The sequence below is a fragment of the Haliaeetus albicilla genome, chromosome 18, assembly GCF_947461875.1.
Source record: "Haliaeetus albicilla chromosome 18, bHalAlb1.1, whole genome shotgun sequence".
In the NCBI taxonomy this organism is placed as follows: Eukaryota; Metazoa; Chordata; class Aves; order Accipitriformes; family Accipitridae; genus Haliaeetus; species Haliaeetus albicilla.
In genome coordinates, this window is record NC_091500.1 from 30,601,033 (window position 1) to 30,617,092 (window position 16,060).

General features: G+C 64.7%; 2 protein-coding genes across 4 annotated transcripts; both read right to left on the reverse strand.

The window, feature by feature from the left end:
• Positions 1-894: 894 nt before the first annotated feature.
• Positions 895-8,353, reverse strand: MYO1A (myosin IA). Its single transcript, XM_069806456.1, has 28 exons — positions 7,980-8,353; positions 7,716-7,831; positions 7,434-7,528; positions 7,226-7,330; positions 7,095-7,141; positions 6,847-6,910; positions 6,678-6,776; positions 6,481-6,584; positions 6,223-6,370; positions 6,008-6,126; positions 5,838-5,924; positions 5,665-5,730; positions 5,441-5,545; positions 5,058-5,120; positions 4,693-4,893; positions 4,243-4,469; positions 3,955-4,155; positions 3,763-3,856; positions 3,368-3,517; positions 3,183-3,251; positions 2,874-2,960; positions 2,546-2,620; positions 2,307-2,441; positions 2,087-2,193; positions 1,880-2,012; positions 1,656-1,808; positions 1,457-1,584; positions 895-1,142 (listed from the first exon to the last, which is right to left on the reverse strand). Exons 1-28 carry the CDS (start codon positions 8,100-8,102, stop codon positions 1,019-1,021), a joined length of 3,225 nt encoding a protein of 1,074 aa, XP_069662557.1. The 5' UTR covers positions 8,103-8,353; the 3' UTR covers positions 895-1,018.
• Positions 8,354-10,026: 1,673 nt separating this feature from the next.
• Positions 10,027-15,585, reverse strand: NEMP1 (nuclear envelope integral membrane protein 1). Of its 3 annotated transcripts, none has more exons than XM_069806460.1 (10): positions 15,414-15,585; positions 14,265-14,386; positions 13,960-14,170; positions 13,562-13,634; positions 13,308-13,401; positions 12,978-13,092; positions 12,501-12,726; positions 12,004-12,177; positions 11,545-11,735; positions 10,027-10,913 (listed from the first exon to the last, which is right to left on the reverse strand). In XM_069806460.1, the coding sequence occupies exons 1-9, from the start codon at positions 15,496-15,498 to the stop codon at positions 11,546-11,548; spliced, it is 1,290 nt and encodes a 429-aa protein (XP_069662561.1). In that variant the 5' UTR covers positions 15,499-15,585; the 3' UTR covers positions 10,027-10,913; position 11,545. The 3 variants fall into 3 exon arrangements, with proteins under 3 accessions (XP_069662561.1, XP_069662558.1, XP_069662559.1); XM_069806457.1 differs by having other exon boundaries at positions 11,521-11,735; positions 15,414-15,581; XM_069806458.1 differs by lacking the exon at positions 10,027-10,913 and adding an exon at positions 10,920-11,329 and having other exon boundaries at positions 11,521-11,735; positions 15,414-15,583.
• Between the last annotated feature and the right edge of the window lie 475 nt (positions 15,586-16,060).

Here is a 16,060-nt window from a genome sequence, read left to right on the forward strand (position 1 = left end):
CCCGCGCACATGCACATGCCCCCCCGGCTGCACACGCTGCCCAAGTGCCCTGGCACGCGTGCCTAGATGTCATCCCCCCCCGTGCACGACAAACCGCATTGATGCTCCAGGGCCCACCTGGGAGCTGGTGCTGATGCTGATGTGATGGGGAGTTGTCAGCTCCTGAAGGTAATGCGAGTGACGTGTGGGGACAAGAAAAAAAAAAAAAAGTCTCCGAGAGCTTGAAGAGCACAGGAGAGAAAAGGCAGCAAGGGGGGTGGCTGCTGTGGGAGCTGTGTGGGGACCCCGGCTCCTGGGGGCTGCAGGACTGGTGGGGGTCCTGCAAGACCTGGGCTGCAGTGGTCGCACTGGGGCCGTGTGGTAGCTCCTCTCTGTCCCCCTGCTCTGCTCCGGGCTGCAGCCCCGGTCCCCAAATGCAGCTCCAGCGCCAGCCCAGGAGCCGCAGTGCTAGACTGGGGAGGGCTGCTGGTGCAGGGGCGCAGCTGGGTGAGGTGGGGGTGCGGCGGGGAGTGTCCTGCACAGGGGGTCCTGCAGCAGGGTGGGGGGAGACAGGGACAGCCAGTGCAGGCAGGCAGGTGCTGAGGACCTCACGTGCCAGCCACCCGCGGCCACCCAGAAATTGCCTCTGCAGCAGAGCGAGCTGCTTTCCCATTTAATGGGAAAAGTGGCTGCAATTTGGGGCCTTTCCAATCACTGTTGAGCGGAGCGCTGGCCGCAATCAGGCGGCAGGAAAGGCGGGGGGCCAGAGTGGGGGGGCTCCATTCCTGGCGCCAGGCTCTGCCCCCGCCCTGCCACGCCATGTCCTGGGGCTTCGGCACGACTGGGTCTCCCTGCCTTGCCTGTAACGGGGGTACCTGCTGCAACGCCACCCGCGTACTGACACCAGAGCATCTGTTTAATGAGTTTGCAGCAATTCCTGGGTGGTGCAAGGACCCAGCCAGGCAGGGGGATGACACAAAGGGGGTGGGTGGGGGTGCCGGTGCGTGGGTGGGGGTCCTGGCAGGGGATGGCGGTTCCCTCAGTGGACCAGGACCTCCATCTTGTGGCTGCCCCGCTTCTTGCAGACGGGGACGTTGCTGTCCACCTTGGCCGACTCCACCACGGTGACGGCCACATCGCCCTTCTGGAAGCGGGTGGAGAACCTGGGGGGAGGGAGGGGGGCAGGCTGGAGGGGTGGGGTGAGGTGGGGACATGCCCAGCCCCGCCCCACCTCCTGCCCACTGAGCTGCCTTCCTTTCATCCACCTCTCTGAGGCTGCCTGCCACAGCTGATGCCCCACCCTGTGGACCCCACCCTTGCAAGCTCCACCCCCACAAGCCTCACCCCGTCCTACCCCACCCTTGTGAGCTCCACCCCAGACACCACCCTGCCCCGCCCTGCAAGGTCCACCCCTGCAAGTCTTGCTCCGCCCTGCAGGGCCCACCCTTGGTAGCTCCACCCCCCACCCCACCCGTACTGGTCGGTGATGTGCAGGGGCAGGGCCTGGGCAGTGGTGTCCATGAGGGTCTGGTGCAGGCGGGTGATGAGCTCGATGAGGTGGTCGCTGACAAGCAAGAAGTCGCCCTTGGCTCCCCCCGTGGAGGTCTGTGGGGAGCAGGGGGTGTCAGTCCCACCAGGGACCCCCTGAGCCCCCAGGGATGCCCCTTCCCGGGTACCTCCTTGAGGTGCAGGGCCAGGAAGCCATCAGAGAAGCGGGTGACGGAGACGCTGCGGATGTCACCCAGGCTGAGCACGGTCTTGGGCTGGGCGGCCTTGGGGTCGGCCAGGACCAGGTGCTCGGTGGTGAGCAGCAGCAGGCGCGGGACCGTCTGCGGGCAGGGGGGGGTCAGCATGGCCCCGCACACCCTCCTGGTGCGGTGGGGACAGGGAGGGGGCTCACCTTGCCACTGGCTCTGTTCACCTTCCTCACGGTGTCGGCCATCACCAGCTTGTCCTTGGCCACGGCATGGAGCTTCTGGTACTTGGGGTTCTGCGTCAGCCCCAGGTACTCGCCTTGGAAGGGCTGCTGCAGGCTGGGGATGGAGACCATCAGCCGGAGCTGCCCCATGCACCCGCCCGCTGCCCCGGCAGCCCCCAGCCCTGGCACCTTTTGGAGTAGAGCGTCTTCTTGTCCTTGAAGAGCTCGCTGGCGCAGAGCTTGGCCTGCAGCAGAGCCCTGCGCTGCGGCGTCAGCTGCTCCCGGTACTTCTTGCACTGCCGAGGGAGGAGGTGATTCGGTGCTGCTCAAGACCCCCAGGCAAGAGCTGGCATGGAAGAACACAAGGTCCCAACCGGAGCCCCCCCACCTCCCCGCCCCCTGCTCCCACCTTCCAGTGGTAGAAGATGCTCCTCAGCTCCTGGTTGGCGTCAGCCAGGAACTTGTATGGCGCAGGGGGCCAGGTCCGGTCCGTCACCACCAGTGGCGGGAGGTTCCTTCCCAGGCTCACCAGGAACTTCTGCACCTGGAAGTGGCAACGCAGCAGGGGGTCAGGAGAGTCCCCGGTCCAGCCCCAGGGATGGGGGGCTGGAAGGTGCCGTGCCCCCTCTCCCCTCTGGCCCCGCTCACCAGCCGCCGGTAGATGAAGTTGGCCAGGCGGGCGCTGGCCCCAGCACGGAAATACCTCCTGTATGCCCTGCGGACCTGCCGGAGACAGCCATCAGTGGCGGCAGCGGTGGGGACGTGGGACCTCACCACCCTCCCATTGCCACCCCCCATGGGACCCCGGTGTCCCCGTCCCCCCCCGTCCGGCCCCAGCGGAGAGGACAGCTGCTCCAGCCTGACAGGGTGGGCAGGAGCCAGGGTGGGCAGACAGACAGACAGCCCTGGACACAGCGGTGTGGACAGCAGGACAGAGGCAGCGCGCAGGGCCCCGCAGCCGGGCTGGCCCCGTTACCTGGTACCCTCTCCAGTAAGCGGCGATGGTGGCGGCAGCCGCGTGACGGTGGCGCTGGAACTTCAGCTCCCGGAGGAGCCGGCGAGACTGCGAGGGGTGAGAGCCCGGGGAGCCCAAGGCAGGGAAAGACCAACACAGATAGGGAGCGAGCCGGAGAGAGGCAGGAGAGAAGGACAGAAGATGGGGAGAGGAGATGAGTCGGAGCCCCCAGCCCCTCCCTGCCACGCACCCCCCACCCCGCTGCCCATGCTGCCCGCACTAGGAGACCTGCCGGCCCCGGCCAACAGCCGTGGGGTGCCCAGCCCTCACCTTCCAACCCCGCACGTGCGCCTGGATGATCAGCGCCGACCGCTTCATCTGCTTGTACTTGTTCTTTTGCTGTGGTGGGGAGAGCTGGGGTGAGCCAGGGGGCTTGGGAGAGCCAGGGGGCCCTGCCCAGGGGGTGAGGGATGGGGCAGGGGAAGTGCAGCCAGGATCCCCTGCTCCTTTCTCACCATGTGGCCCCGGAACCAGGCGGAGATGATGATCTGGCTCTTGCGCATCCGCTGGTAATGCATTCGGCACCGCCAGCCCCGAAACATCTTCTGGATCAGGGTGGCAAGCTGGACCACACGCTCCTGGCGCTGCCTCTCCAGGTCAAAGAGCTGGGGACAGCCAGGGTGAGCGCTGGGGCGCCAAGCGGGGACAGGGACCCCCGGCCGGGAGCAACCTCCGGGGGCTGCGGCATCACCCAGGAGCCCCTGGGATGGGCTCAGGGCTGCCGGCGGGGCAAGGGGACCCGTGGGGCTGGCACCTGCTCTGAGAAGGTCAGACCCTGCCCCACCTGGCAGCCCAACTGCCCCATAGCAGGGTCACCCCCGTGCCCCCGCTCTCCCATCCCTGGACTCACGGTGCGTGGTGAGCGGATGAAGATCTTGGTGTGGCCGAACGCCAGCTCCTCGGGGGGGAATGCCAGCTCTGCCAGCAGCACCTCGGCTCCATCCCTGCACCGTGGTGGGAGACAAGGCCGGTCACAGCCCTGCAGCCCCTGAACCGGGGAGGGGGCTGCCAGATGCGCCCACGGTCTGTCCCAGCCCCGTACCTGTCGCTGCCAGCCCAGCGGGGCCAGGTCTGGGGGCTGAGCATCTTGTAGCGCTCCAGGAAGGGGCCGTAGAGCTGGCGGAAGGCATAGCCTGCCCGCCGCACCCGCACGTTCTCCATCAGCCCCAGGTACCGGATCTGCGCCAGCACCAGCTCCGGTGTGAAGAGCATTGCTGTTTTGGTCTCGTTGGGCTTGATGCACCTGGAGGGAGCAGCAGTGGGCTGAGAGGGGGGTGGGGGGTCCCACTGGCACCAGGGCTGGGGTCGGGGGTCCCCCCAGGGCCGGTACCTGATGTAGTTGGGGTTCTTGGAGTAGAGGTTCTTCATCAGCGTCGCCACCGAGGCCTTGAACTGGAAGCCGGCGGTGGGGGGCAGCTTGAGGGAGACCTTCTGGGGGTCTCCCTCGGGGAAGAGGGAGCGCAGCAGCGCGTGCTGGGCAGCCCACATGGCCTGCGAGAGGTCACGGAAGAGCAGGTCGTTGTTCTTCTCGATGAAGCCCATCACGTTGTAGGTCACCTGGGCGCAGGAGCGGGGTCAGCGCTCAGCGGGGTGCATGGGGGGGGCCGCGTTCGGGGAGGGAGGAGGGAGAGAGTGGGATATGGTTCAGTGCCTCTGACCCCTTTCCCAGTCCAGCCCCACAGCTCCCATGCAAAGCTGGGAAATGGACCCAGGGGTCCTGGCTTCCCCTGTTGGGGCCGGGGCTGTGGGTGCCGGTGGGTGCCCGTGGCCGCTGGCAGACCTTGCCAGCGTAGTGGTGGATGCGGAAGCATTGTGGCGGCAAGCTGGCGTCCATGATGCGCCGGGCGTTCTGTGTCTCCTTGCTCTCGTAGTGCTTGTGGGTGGCAAAGAGCTGGTTCAGCTTGGTGAGGAAGGTGTCCTCATTGACCACACCGGGCCGTAGGCACTCCTCGTCCAGCATGGCCAGGATCCCGCACTTGCTCTGTGCCGTGATAGACAGCGTCACCCCAAAACGGCCCCGGCCCTGAGCAGCAGCTCCATCGAAGTGGGGCTGCTCCAGGCTCTGCTCATCCCGAACTTGTGCCAGGTGTGATGGAGGGGAGTTGGGACCCCAACCTGGGACCCCGGCACTGGGGGGCAACTCACGTTCTCGATCAAGTTGCAGATGATGCTGTTGTCAAAAAACTCCACTGGGGTCCACTGGATGCCCTAGGAACAGACGGGGGTCAGATGCACAGACCTTCCAGCCACACGTCACATGGACCACCCAGACCCTGCCCCACAGACAACCCCCCTAGCTATTGTGGGGCAGGAACCGGACGTCCGGCCACGGGGACAGGGATCCCGAATCCCTCCCTGCCTTCCTGCTATTGAATCTATTCCCGGCAGGGAGCGGGGCGAGGGAGGGATGTGCCATGGAGCTGTCTCCGGCACTTCCCCATCCTCGGGGGGCCAAGACTCCTCAGGGGCCGTGCTCTGGCATGGGTAGAAGAGCTGCATCCAGTCTGACCGGCATGGGCCGGGGGTACCTCTCGGACATATTCCTCCTGCTCCTCCTTCAGGGTCATCAGGATGAAGATCTGCTGCAGCTTCTCGTTGCAGTAGTTGATGATGAACTGCTCAAAGCTGTTGTCCTGCAAGAGAAGGGTCCTGTGTGGCAGGTTGCGCCCAAGCCCCCAGCCCTGCCACATGTCCCACCCGCTGCCCCGGACCCCCCAGCAGCAGGATGGGGCCAGGTGGGCTCTGCGCTCACCTGGAAGATCTCAAAGCCGTAGATATCCAGGACACCCATCACCTTCCTCTGCTTGCCTGGCTTCACCTGGGGAGACAGCGGGGTGCTGAGCTGTGTCCTGGTCCTGTGTGGGGTGGGGGTCCAGGGTCCCATCCTGGATGGGGGGGCCAGTGCCTGTCATCCTGGGCACTCACCTGGATGCTGGCGTTGATGCGGTTCACCAGCCAGTCGAAGAGGCGGCTGTAGATGTTCTTGGCCAGCGCGTCCCGGCCGTAGTAGCCCTGGGAAGAGGGGTGAGGGGCTCACGCTGGCTCCTGGGGGGCTGCCGGCCATCAGCCCATGGGCAGGGGATGGTCCCGCTCACCTGGGGGACGCTGAGGGTGGTTAGCACCATCTCGTCCCGTGCCTTCACTGTGCGGGAGCACAGCGCCCGCTCCAGCCTGCTGGGGTCCAGCCCGATCAGCTCGCAGATCTCCTGCAGCTCTGTGCAGGGAGGCAGCGGTGCCAGGGCCGAGCGGGGAGGGGGGAAGAGCCTCCCCCACCATCCCGCCCCAGGCCCATCCCCATCCCTGCACTTACCCTGCGGTTCAGCGATGCTGCAGGCCTCCATCCCGCTGGCCTGGTAGCTGCTGCTCAGCTGCACGTTGCCCAGCTTGAGCACCACTGCTGTCACCTCCAGCAGCGCCATCACCTCGGCGGGTGAGAAGCCGATGATCCTCATGGCATCCTGGGGATGGGCACAGGCAGCTCAGGGGGATGGGGTTGGCCCCAGGCTGGTTTTGGGGGGGGGGGGGCACGTCATGGCTTCCCTGCTCCCCAGGTCCTGGCCAGTGGTACCTGCGTGGCATGGAAGTTGGCCGCATCATCCATGCCGGGCAGGCCAGAGCTCTCCCGGTTCAGGTAGCTGTAGTGCCGGCAGTCCTGGCGGAGCTTCAGCTGCTCTGGGGGGTGGCAGGGAGGAGGCAGCTCAGCTATGGCCCCCCCCAGGCCCCTGGTCCCCCCCTGACCCCCTGTGCTGGGCGGTCTGGACCTACGGAGCTGCTTCACTGAGCCCCCGGCTAGGAGCTGGTAGAAGATGTGGAAGTTCCTCTCGCCCTTCACGTGCCGGACAATGCGGGATTTCTCCAGCAAGTCTGCAGGCAGGGGTCAGCGTCACCAGTGCGTGTGAGGTGGGACCCCCCAGGATGGGTGATCGGTACTCACAGTTGCTAATGACCCCTCCCAGGGGCTCCCCCTTGAAGTCGAACTCGACGTCCATGTACTTGCCCTGAGGGACAGGGCTGGGGTCAGGGCAGGGGGAGCCCACGGCGAATGGCAGCTCCGCTCCCCATGTCCACGTCCCCGTCCCCTGCCATGCCTCCAGCCCCATCAGGGTCCACGTGGACCTGGCAAGGTCTGGCCCCGCTCCCCATGGGACATGACTCCACCGCCCTGGTTCCCCAGTCACTTACGAATCGGGAGGAGTTGTCATTGCGGACAGTCTTGGCGTTTCCAAAAGCTGTGGGGGGAGGACGGAGTTACAGCGTTGGTCCGGGGGGGCTGTGCTGAGCCCTGGGATGGGCGCAGGGTGCCAGGCGCTTACCCTCCAGCACGGGGTTGGACTGCAGGAGCTGCTCCTTCACCTTGTCCACCTCCTCCCCTTTGCTGCACACAGCCGCCACGTAGGACATCACCAGCTTGCTGGCCTCTGCAAGCAAGATGCCGTGGGTGTCGGGGCCATGAATGCCCACCAGCCAGCCCCCTGAGCCCCTCACAGCCCTGTGAGCACCCGGCAGCAGCCCTGGTTCTACCTGTCTTGCCGGCCCCACTCTCGCCAGTGATGAGGATGCACTGGTCCCTGTCCCGGTCCCGCAGCGAGCGGTAGGCATCGTCGGCGATGGCATAGCTGGGGGTGGGGAGGGGTTAGAGGGGGGCTGGAGCAGTCCACGGGCTTCAGAAAATGCTGTGGCTGTAGGCCACCCTGAGCAGACTCTCCCAGACCCCCACGCCTCAGGCTCGCCTGTGGGTGAAGCCCTTGGCAGGGTGCAGGGGGACTGAGGGCACCCTGGGGCTGCTGGGCTCCCTGTGCTCACATGTGGGGCTTCACAGCGAAGAAGTTGCAGTTGTGGTACTCCTGGACCTTCTCGGGGGTGTAGATGGGCAGGGACCGGTAGGGGTTCACCGAGATGACCACGTTCCCGATGTACGTCTGCGGGTAAGCAGGATGGTGTGGGTGTAAGCCAGGAGGACCCAGCCCCGATCCTGGTGCTCCCCACTCCAGAGACCATACGCTGCTCCCCATCCCAGACCCCCCTCCCTCCCCGCCCCAGACCCCCTGCCCCTGGCCCGGTGCCCACGTAGATGTCGCCGCGGTGGAAGCGCTCCTGCAGGGTGTGGAGCAGTGACTCCTCAGTCAGCGGGTCCAGCAGCACCAGGTCCCCAACTGCCGCGGCATCCAGCAGCGAGTTGGCAGCTTCCATGGCTGGGCGGCTCCGGGGCAGCTGGGGCAGAGTGGAGGGAGGGCTGCAGCTATGGACATGCAGCCCCTTCCCCAAACCCCCCCCCCCGGTCCTCAGCAGCCCCTATGCCCCTAGCTGCCCCCTGCCCTTAGAGGCTCAGAAGGGCACCAGGGAGAGCGGGGTGCCCTGGCACCCAGTAGGCATGGACCCACTGAGACACATGGCAAGGCTTGAAGCACCAGCTGAGCCTGGCACAGGGCAGGGCAGGATGTGGCCCTTGGACAGCGGGTTGCTGCTGGGACCTTGGCTGCTCCCTGACCCTGCCATGCCCCACTCTCCCAGGCACTGTGCTGGGGCTGGCAGCCCCTGGGGATCAGGGGCAAGGCAGCCACGCATCCACGATGGCACAGAAGACTCCTTCCCAGGACATCATGGTGCCCAGGACCCCGTGGTAGGGATGGTGGCTTGGGGCAGGGGCCGGACACTGTGCTCCTGCCCACCGCTGCAGGGGAAGCAGGGGCCAGGCCAGGAAACGTGGACACCTGGATCCTATTCTTGGGGCAGGGATGAATTCAGCCTCTGCTTCCTCTCTGCTTCCTGGCAGGGGGCAGCCAGGGTGGGGAAGGGACAGGCTCAGGGCTGAGGGAGCCCAGGTCCCCCTGACAGCCCTGCAGCCAACAGCACCCAAGGGCTCTCAGGAGAAACAGTGCTGCTTTCCCCCCACACTCCACCCATCCCTCACCCATCTTTACAGAGCAGCTGCATTCCCTGGGGTGACCTTCACCCTCGCTTTACAGCCCTGGCACAGGTTGTAAACCCAGCCCCACTTATCGGTGCCCAGGGAAAGTTCACGAGCGAGGAGGTGGGGAAAGATGGGGCAAACGGGGGAATGAAGATGGCTCCATCAGGAGCTGCTCCGCTGGCAGCAGCCTCCAGACAAGATGGCAGAGCCTCCTGCGGGTCCCTGCAGCCTCCCCCTGCACAGGGCACCAGCACCGAGACCCCCGTGCTGCTAGGTGTGGGACCCCAGGGTGAGTGCCCATGGGTGGGAACCAGAGCAAGAGACCCCTGCTCCAGCTCCAGGGCAGCCCTGGGCTCACCCCAGTCTTCCCCATGGTGCCAGGTCTCAGAGCTCCCCATGCCCCATGGATTGGGAGGTCTCCTGGGGTGGGGGTACCCTGGGGTCAGGGCTGTGGAGACAGGGTGCCCCTGGCCAGCCCCAGGGTGTGGGGGGGCTCGGGTGCTTTAGGCTGGGAGCAGAGGGGTCTGCAACTCACCTTCTGATCACAGAGCAGCAGCAGCTCCTGGAGTGGCTTCAGCTGGGGCTGCCCGGGAGCCGGCAGGGATCAACCCAGCCCAGCTCAGCACCCGGTGCTGGCCCCGCCCGGCCCACGGAGGGGCGGAGGGCCAGAGGGACCTCCCTCAGGGCACCACGCCCACTCGCAGACAGGGAAACTGAGGCACAAAGCTCATCAGCCAGCTGGGAAGAAGCCCCAGGCTGCCCACCAGCCCCCAGCCCATGCCCTGCACAGGGTCCCAGCCTGGCTGGGCTGCTGCCGTGCCCCCCTCCCCAGCCCAACAGCTTGTAGCAGGAACAAGCAGAGAATGTCACTTGCAGCCAAGCAAACAAAGGGAGCTTCCTCTCAGGGCTGCGGGAAACCAGGGCAAGGTACAGGGGCTGGCAGAGCCAGGATCCCCCAGGGCTGCTCCCAGGGAGAAGACACCTGCCCACACTGCAGCCGGGGTGAGAGACTCGTGGCCACGGGCAGTCCTGCCTTTGGTCTGGGGCTGCCGCAGGGAACCCATCACCCAGGGGCCTTTTCTTTGTCCCCCAAGCACCATCCTCAGCAGAGCGAGCTCCCACAGGTGGATGAGCCACAGTAAAGGACACACCAGAGCTGAGGGCGAGCCCTGGGGTCACGGCAGGACAGACCAATGAGGCTCATTACCTACAAAATACATCTTTATTAAAAATATAATCAGTCATTAACCACGCAGTAACCATGGAGGGACACAGTAACAGAGACTGCTCACACCAGAGCAGGGAAGAAAGCGCAGCAAAGGCAGGGGAGTAAACCTGGGACAGAAACAAACCAACAGCAAAAAATCTGGCAGCAGCGTGGGCGAGGTACGGGCCGGGCTGTGGGAGCCCAGGCCCCAGGGCAGCAGAGCAGCCGCAGGGCAGTAAGGCTGCCAGAGGGCAGCTTTATTGCTTAGAAAGTTGCATAGATTGGGGCATCCCCTCCAGCTTTGTGCTTTGGCAAGGCCAGTGACCATCGGCAGAGCCCTCTTCCCCAGCGCAGGGAGCAGGAACGCAGGAAGGGCCATCCCCAGGGCACCAGCTTCAAGGGGACAGGGAGCTGCCAGCACCTAACCACCAGCAAGGCAGGGAGGAGGAAGCACATCCACACTCATCCTCAGCCCAGGGACCGCCTGGCAGACAGGAGGTGCAGGGAGCGGGAGGCTGAGCACAGCCTCTGCCACAACACAGCAGCTGCGGGGAGCGGAGCGAGCACATGGGGCACCAAGCAGACTTCAAGGCTGTCTTCTCCTGAGCTCTGTGACATGCACGTGGAGGGGCCGACAGAGTTGCATCTCCATCAGGGAGGTGCTGGGGTTTTTGGTATCCACACAGGATTTAAGCCAAGACAGAGGCACAGCCCAACCAGCTGGAGCCCACTGGCATCTTTGGTAACAGCAGGAGGAGGAGCAGCAGGTCACCCATTGCCTGTTCCCTCCCCACAGCGGCCTGGCAGCAGGCAGATGCTGAGCACGCAGGTACCGGTGTGACAGGTCCAAAGTTCCTCTCGTGCACGTCACCCTCACCAGCACCTGCACGCAAGACAGAACTTTCGCTCCATCCCCACCCCGGCAGGCAGAGAGGCTCCCAGCAGAGCCAGGGTGTCTGGCAGCCCAGAGGCAGTGGGGTGAGGAAGAAGAGCTCCCATCTGCTGGCCACAGCAGCAGTGCTGAGGAACGGGGCTCAGGGTGCTTGCGGGAGCCAGATCAGCGCCCAGGCCTGGGAAGGAGGTCCCTGCCCCTACGACATGGAACTCGTAAGCACCCACACCAAAAGGCAGGGTGGCTCCAGTCCACCTTCAGGCAGGACCAGCATCTCACGTCTTGTCAGCAGCGCAGACCTTGCCTGGCCTGCTGTCCCCAGCTGGGACCAGCTCCCTGCATCTCCCCTGCCAACACCCAGGGCAGTGCTGACAGAAGCTTTCGCACCTTAGCCTGGCAGGAGCTGCCTGGGGAATACGAAGGTGTGAGTCCCCCTCGTCCTCCTCCCACCAGGCTCTGCTGCAGAGTTCACAGCAGCCCATTTTGGGGTGGGATTGGGGTTGCTGCGAGCAGACACACCAGCTCTCCCCGCCACATGGGGCTTTGCGCTCCGCAGGCGTCAGGGCAGTGGGAAAGCAGCAGCGGTTCTGCCCCTCACCTCTGTGGGTCTGTGGCAGCTGACCTCAATCGGCATCCATGTGGACATGGCTCAGGGAATAACTCATGTGATTCCTGTCAAAGGAGTCATCATCATCCTCCTCCTCCTCAAAGAGCTGGTCCTCAAAGAAGATGACACCCAGGCCGTACTCCCGCTCATGGACAGAGACCTCATTGGGGGTGACATGACAGGCACCACCCACAAAGTCAGCAAACCTGGGAAGAAGCCACGAAGAAGTGTGTTGTGCACGCATGCCTGGTGGCCTCCTGTGAGGCCCTGGCACAGAAGGAGCCGGAGTGAAGCGTTTCAGTGCCGAGACCGGGCGTTATCTGTCCTTTCCCTGTAGCACGCCCTGCTTCCACACACCACAGACCTTCTGTGCCTCTGTCTCCCTATCTCTAAAGCCAGAGGCAACAGCACAGAGCGACCCCAGGCTTTCAGAAGCACACAGAGATGCAGGAGCACACTGCCAGGGGATGATACCTCTTGGGAGACTGGATGCGGGAGACTGCAGTCCAGGCAGAGAAATCCGGGCTTCTGCAGTGGTTTCGAAGCTCCTCAAGGGCCTTGTGCGTCTCCACCTCGCCCTGGAGCCGGTACTCCTCCTCCGTCAGCAGACGACGGGGGCTTGGCCCGAGCCTGGCACTCTGCATTCTCCTGCCAGTGGAGCAGCACCAGTTACTGCCCACCCAGCCAGGGCAGGACCCCCAGCTGGGTCAGAGCTGGCGGTGGGAGAAGAGTGTATCCCTCCAGCCTCTGCTCCTCGCCCCCGAGGGAGGCTCCCAACCACGAGGAGGAGCAGGTCACTGTCCTGCACAAACCCCAGGGAAAAAGGAATACAACGCCCCCAGTATACCCACTCCAGCCCCAAACCCCAGTGAAAAAGCCCTGGTTCTGCAACACAGACTCCATCCAGCAGCTCACCCAGGCCCAACAACAGCTGGGAATCAGGAGGAAGCTGGGGTGCTTGCGGTCCTCACCTGTAGGCCGCAAAGGCCCACTGTAAGGGGTAGTCCAAGTTCTTGGTGCAGACAGCGATGACCACCAAGGCCAAGGCGATGGGATGGATCTGGATGCCTGAGTACATCAGCAACAGGCCCAAGAGCTGCAGGGCCCAGGAGAGGAGGTTGATGCTGCGCTCGTTCTCCAGCGGGCCATACCTGTAGCACACACCAAAGCTCACGATGCCCACGAGCAGCAGGTAGCCTGCGGGAGAGCAGAGGGATTGGGCAGGCACAAACTGGAGGGCTCAGCCTGGCTGACAGGAGCTGGCTAAGCAGCATCTGCCAGGGCTGCAGTTAAACCTGACGCCAGAGCCCACCTCTCTCAGGAGCACGAGGGCAGCGTCTGCAGCAACCGGGGGGCAGGAAGGCTCAGCATTTTCCACCAGCATGTTGCAGCTCCAGTAGGAGACACGCAGACTGGTGAACCGGCAAGTCTGAAGGGCTCACACCTACCTAGGAGGTACTGCCAGTAGGACTTGCAGATCTCGCGTAGGTTCTTGAAGATCAGCTGAAGCAGGTACAGGGAAAAGGACCAGCCTCCTACCAGCAGGAAGTAAACAGGACTTTTCTAGGAAAGGAGATGGAAAATTCAAGACAGGCAGTAGGGAAGCAGGCAGCCATGGCTACCTCCCCCCAGCTGCCAAGCCTTGCTCCATGGCAAAGCCAGACCCACAACCCAGCACCCCAAGGCCACGTACTCCAGCACTCTCACCAGAATACCCATATAAGTGTAGAAAGGGCTACTGCTACGAGGTCTCTCACTCCAGACAGCTTGACACTCACCTTGGGCATGACCTTGGACATCATGTAGACAAGGATGAGCAGGGAGGCCAGCAAGCCAAAACTAATCCCAGCCGAGTAGTAGAAGAGTTGGCTCCTGCAGAGATCCCGCATGTGCACAAGGTGTTTTACAGCTCATGGATGACTGTGCGCCAACACACCCGCTGGGAGCAACCCCCTGCAGGCTGCACAGCCAACCAGACACTGCCCACCCAACCCTCCTTGTCCCCAGCTCACAGGGAAAGGAGGTGACTCACCTGCTCAGCATGTCGCCACAGAAGAACAACAACAGGCCCAGGAAGGAAAGCAGGAACAGCTTAGGGTCAAAGCCTGGAAAGAGAGTGAATCCAGGTTGAGAGGAACCCCAGCATGGTGCCCTCCAGGTCAAGCTCCAGCCTGCCACATGGTCACAAGTACAGAGAAAGGGCAGCATCCCAGGCAAACCTCCAAGAGCCCCAAATTCCCCCACTTTATATCCTGTGGACAAAGACACACTTCCCTCTGCAGGCCCATTTTCCTTCCCAAGGAAGAACGAGCCCTGCCGGCCCTCAAACCATAAGCTTGCCTGGTCACATCCTCGTTGGCCTCTTGAGAGCGCTGGTGCAGCCCAGGCCCACCTCCCACCCCAAGAGCCCCTGCCACAGAGCAGACGTACGTCGGAAGAGGACGACACAGTACGTCGTGCCAGCCTCCAGCAGCTCAACCTTCAGGCAGGTTTTGTTGCTGTAGAGATCCACATCGATGCTGGTGTCGTTCAGCTTCTCCTTCAGGAAGGAGAAAATGATGTTCCACACATTGAACTCCTCCAGCTCCTCCTCGCTGTCCACCTGGGTGACTCGGATCATCCGGCTGCTATTGACCCGGATCTGTACAGGGGAGAGAAGCAAACAGGGACATGGACACAGCTGCTGGAGGGGCTCAGCACAGCCAGACCTCTGAGGACCTGCCTTCTCCTCTCACCTGTGTCCTTGTCCATATGTCGTGCCATTGTGGGACGCGGGTGTTGGTGTAGCAGAAGTGGTGAGAAGCTGAGTGATGGTACGTGTGGCCCTCGTGGAGTGGGATCACCGACTCCCTGGCATCTGTGCAACACAGAGCAGAGGAAAGGGATTCAGCAATGCAGACCAAACACGAGGCCCCTGTTCCCATCTGCTTCAGACACCAAAACACATGGGTCCACTTTCCTTGCCCGGAGTTCCCCCAGTTAAGCATGCTCTGAGTAGATAAAAGTCCTTCCTCCGTTTTCCTCAGAACATGCTGTCTGGCTCTTTTCTGGGACAAGCCCATTCCTGGGACTGTCAGAAACAGCACAGACTCATCCCCTGCTCCCCTTTCCAGCTCAACTCCTCATTCTAGACCCATCCCCATCTCAGGGAAAACTAAACTGGAGCATGCCTCCTGCACGAACTCGCCCACTGAGGTGAAAGAGGCTCCCGAATCCCACAGAAGGCCCAGCGACACCGGCAGATCCGGACAGCGAGATGCTGCAAGCCCAGTCCCTCCGGCACCCTCTGCCACAGCAGCGGGCCGCATCATCACCCAGGAGGCCGGAAGCCCCGGGGAGCGCTCTGCGAGTGGGTGGGCTGTTCGCTGGGGCTCCCCGAAGGGGGCAGCGTGCTCCCCCCACAGGGGGCACAGAGCCACGCTGTGCGGCTGCTCGCCCGGCGGAGAAACACCGCGACGCAGGAGAACAAGGGCCGGCTGCCCGGGAAGAGCCGGGCGGGGGGCTGCGTTCGCCTCGACCCCTCCCCACCGCTCCACTCGGGAGCGGGACTGCGTGGGGCGGGGGGGGGAGGGGGTGTCCCTCAGCGGGCACCGGGCAGCTCCCCCTGCGGCTGCCTGCGCGGGAGAGGCCGAGGGAGCTGGGAGGGTGGAGGCGGCAGCGGGGCTCGGCCCCTCCGGTCACGGTCGGTGCCGCCGCTTCCAGCCCGCTTTCCCGCTCCGCGCCGACCGGCCGCAGCCGCGGCGCCTCCTCAGGCGGCTGGGGGGCCGGCCCTCCGCCCACCCGGGAACGGCGCCGTCGGGCAGCGACCCCGGGCTGGATCCCGACCCCCCCCCCCCCCCCGCCCGGATCCCGACCCCCCCGCCCGCCGCCGCCGCCCCGCGCACCTGCGCCCCCCAGCAGCGGCGGCGGCAGGAGCAGCAGCACCAGCGCCCCCAGGAGCCGCCGCCGCCGCCCCGGAGCCCGTTTCATCCCTCCCGCCGCGGCCGCGCCACCGGCTTCCGCTTCCGCCGCCGATCACCGCCCACCCGGTAACGGCGGCCGAGGGGCAGGCAGCAGCCAACGAGAATTGGGGGGGGGCTCGCGTGGCGTCATCGTGGAGTGACGGCTGAGCCGACCTATCGGAAGGCCGCTGCGACCTCACTCGCGTCCTCCCCCGCTGCCTGCCGCGCTGACTGACAGGGCCTGCACCCTATCAGCGTAGCTTGGGCAGGAACCAGCCGTAGTCCCGCTCTCGGTTACCACGGCGACCAACAAGCGCGCCAGTCAACCCGGAGGCACGCCCAGCCCGTAGCAACCGCGAGCCCCGCCTTGGAAACGGCTCTGACAGGCACGCCCCTCAGCCTATCAGAGCACAGGCCCGCCCCGCCCCGCCCTCCCGCCCCCTCCCGAGCCCCGCCTGATTGACATGCGCCTGCTGCTATCAGGAAGCGGTCTCGCGTTGTTTTTGTGAGGGGTTCACGCGTGGGGGAGACGCAGGTCCCGCCCCTCAGCCCCCCACGGCCGCTCCGGCCCCGCGGCCTCGGGGGCCGCC

Bases quoted from the DNA above. Each gene is read 5' to 3' on its own strand.
- MYO1A (XM_069806456.1), bottom strand. From the start codon at position 8,102: ATGGAAGCTGCCAACTCGCTGCTGGATGCCGCGGCAGTTGGGGACCTG. The intron at 7,331-7,433 runs GTAGAACCAGGG...TCTTGCTTGCAG, and splicing joins GAGTGGGGCCGGCAAGACAG to AGGCCAGCAAGCTGGTGATG. The intron at 2,442-2,545 runs GTGAGCGGGGCC...TGCCACTTCCAG, and splicing joins ACTTCATCTACCGGCGGCTG to GTGCAGAAGTTCCTGGTGAG.
- NEMP1 (XM_069806460.1), bottom strand. From the start codon at position 15,498: ATGAAACGGGCTCCGGGGCGGCGGCGGCGGCTCCTGGGGGCGCTGGTG. The intron at 13,635-13,959 runs GTACGTCTGCTC...CTCTCTTTCCAG, and splicing joins CTGTGTCGTCCTCTTCCGAC to GCTTTGACCCTAAGCTGTTC. The intron at 11,736-12,003 runs GTATCATCCCCT...GCTTCTTCCCAG, and splicing joins CGCATCCAGTCTCCCAAGAG to GTTTGCTGACTTTGTGGGTG.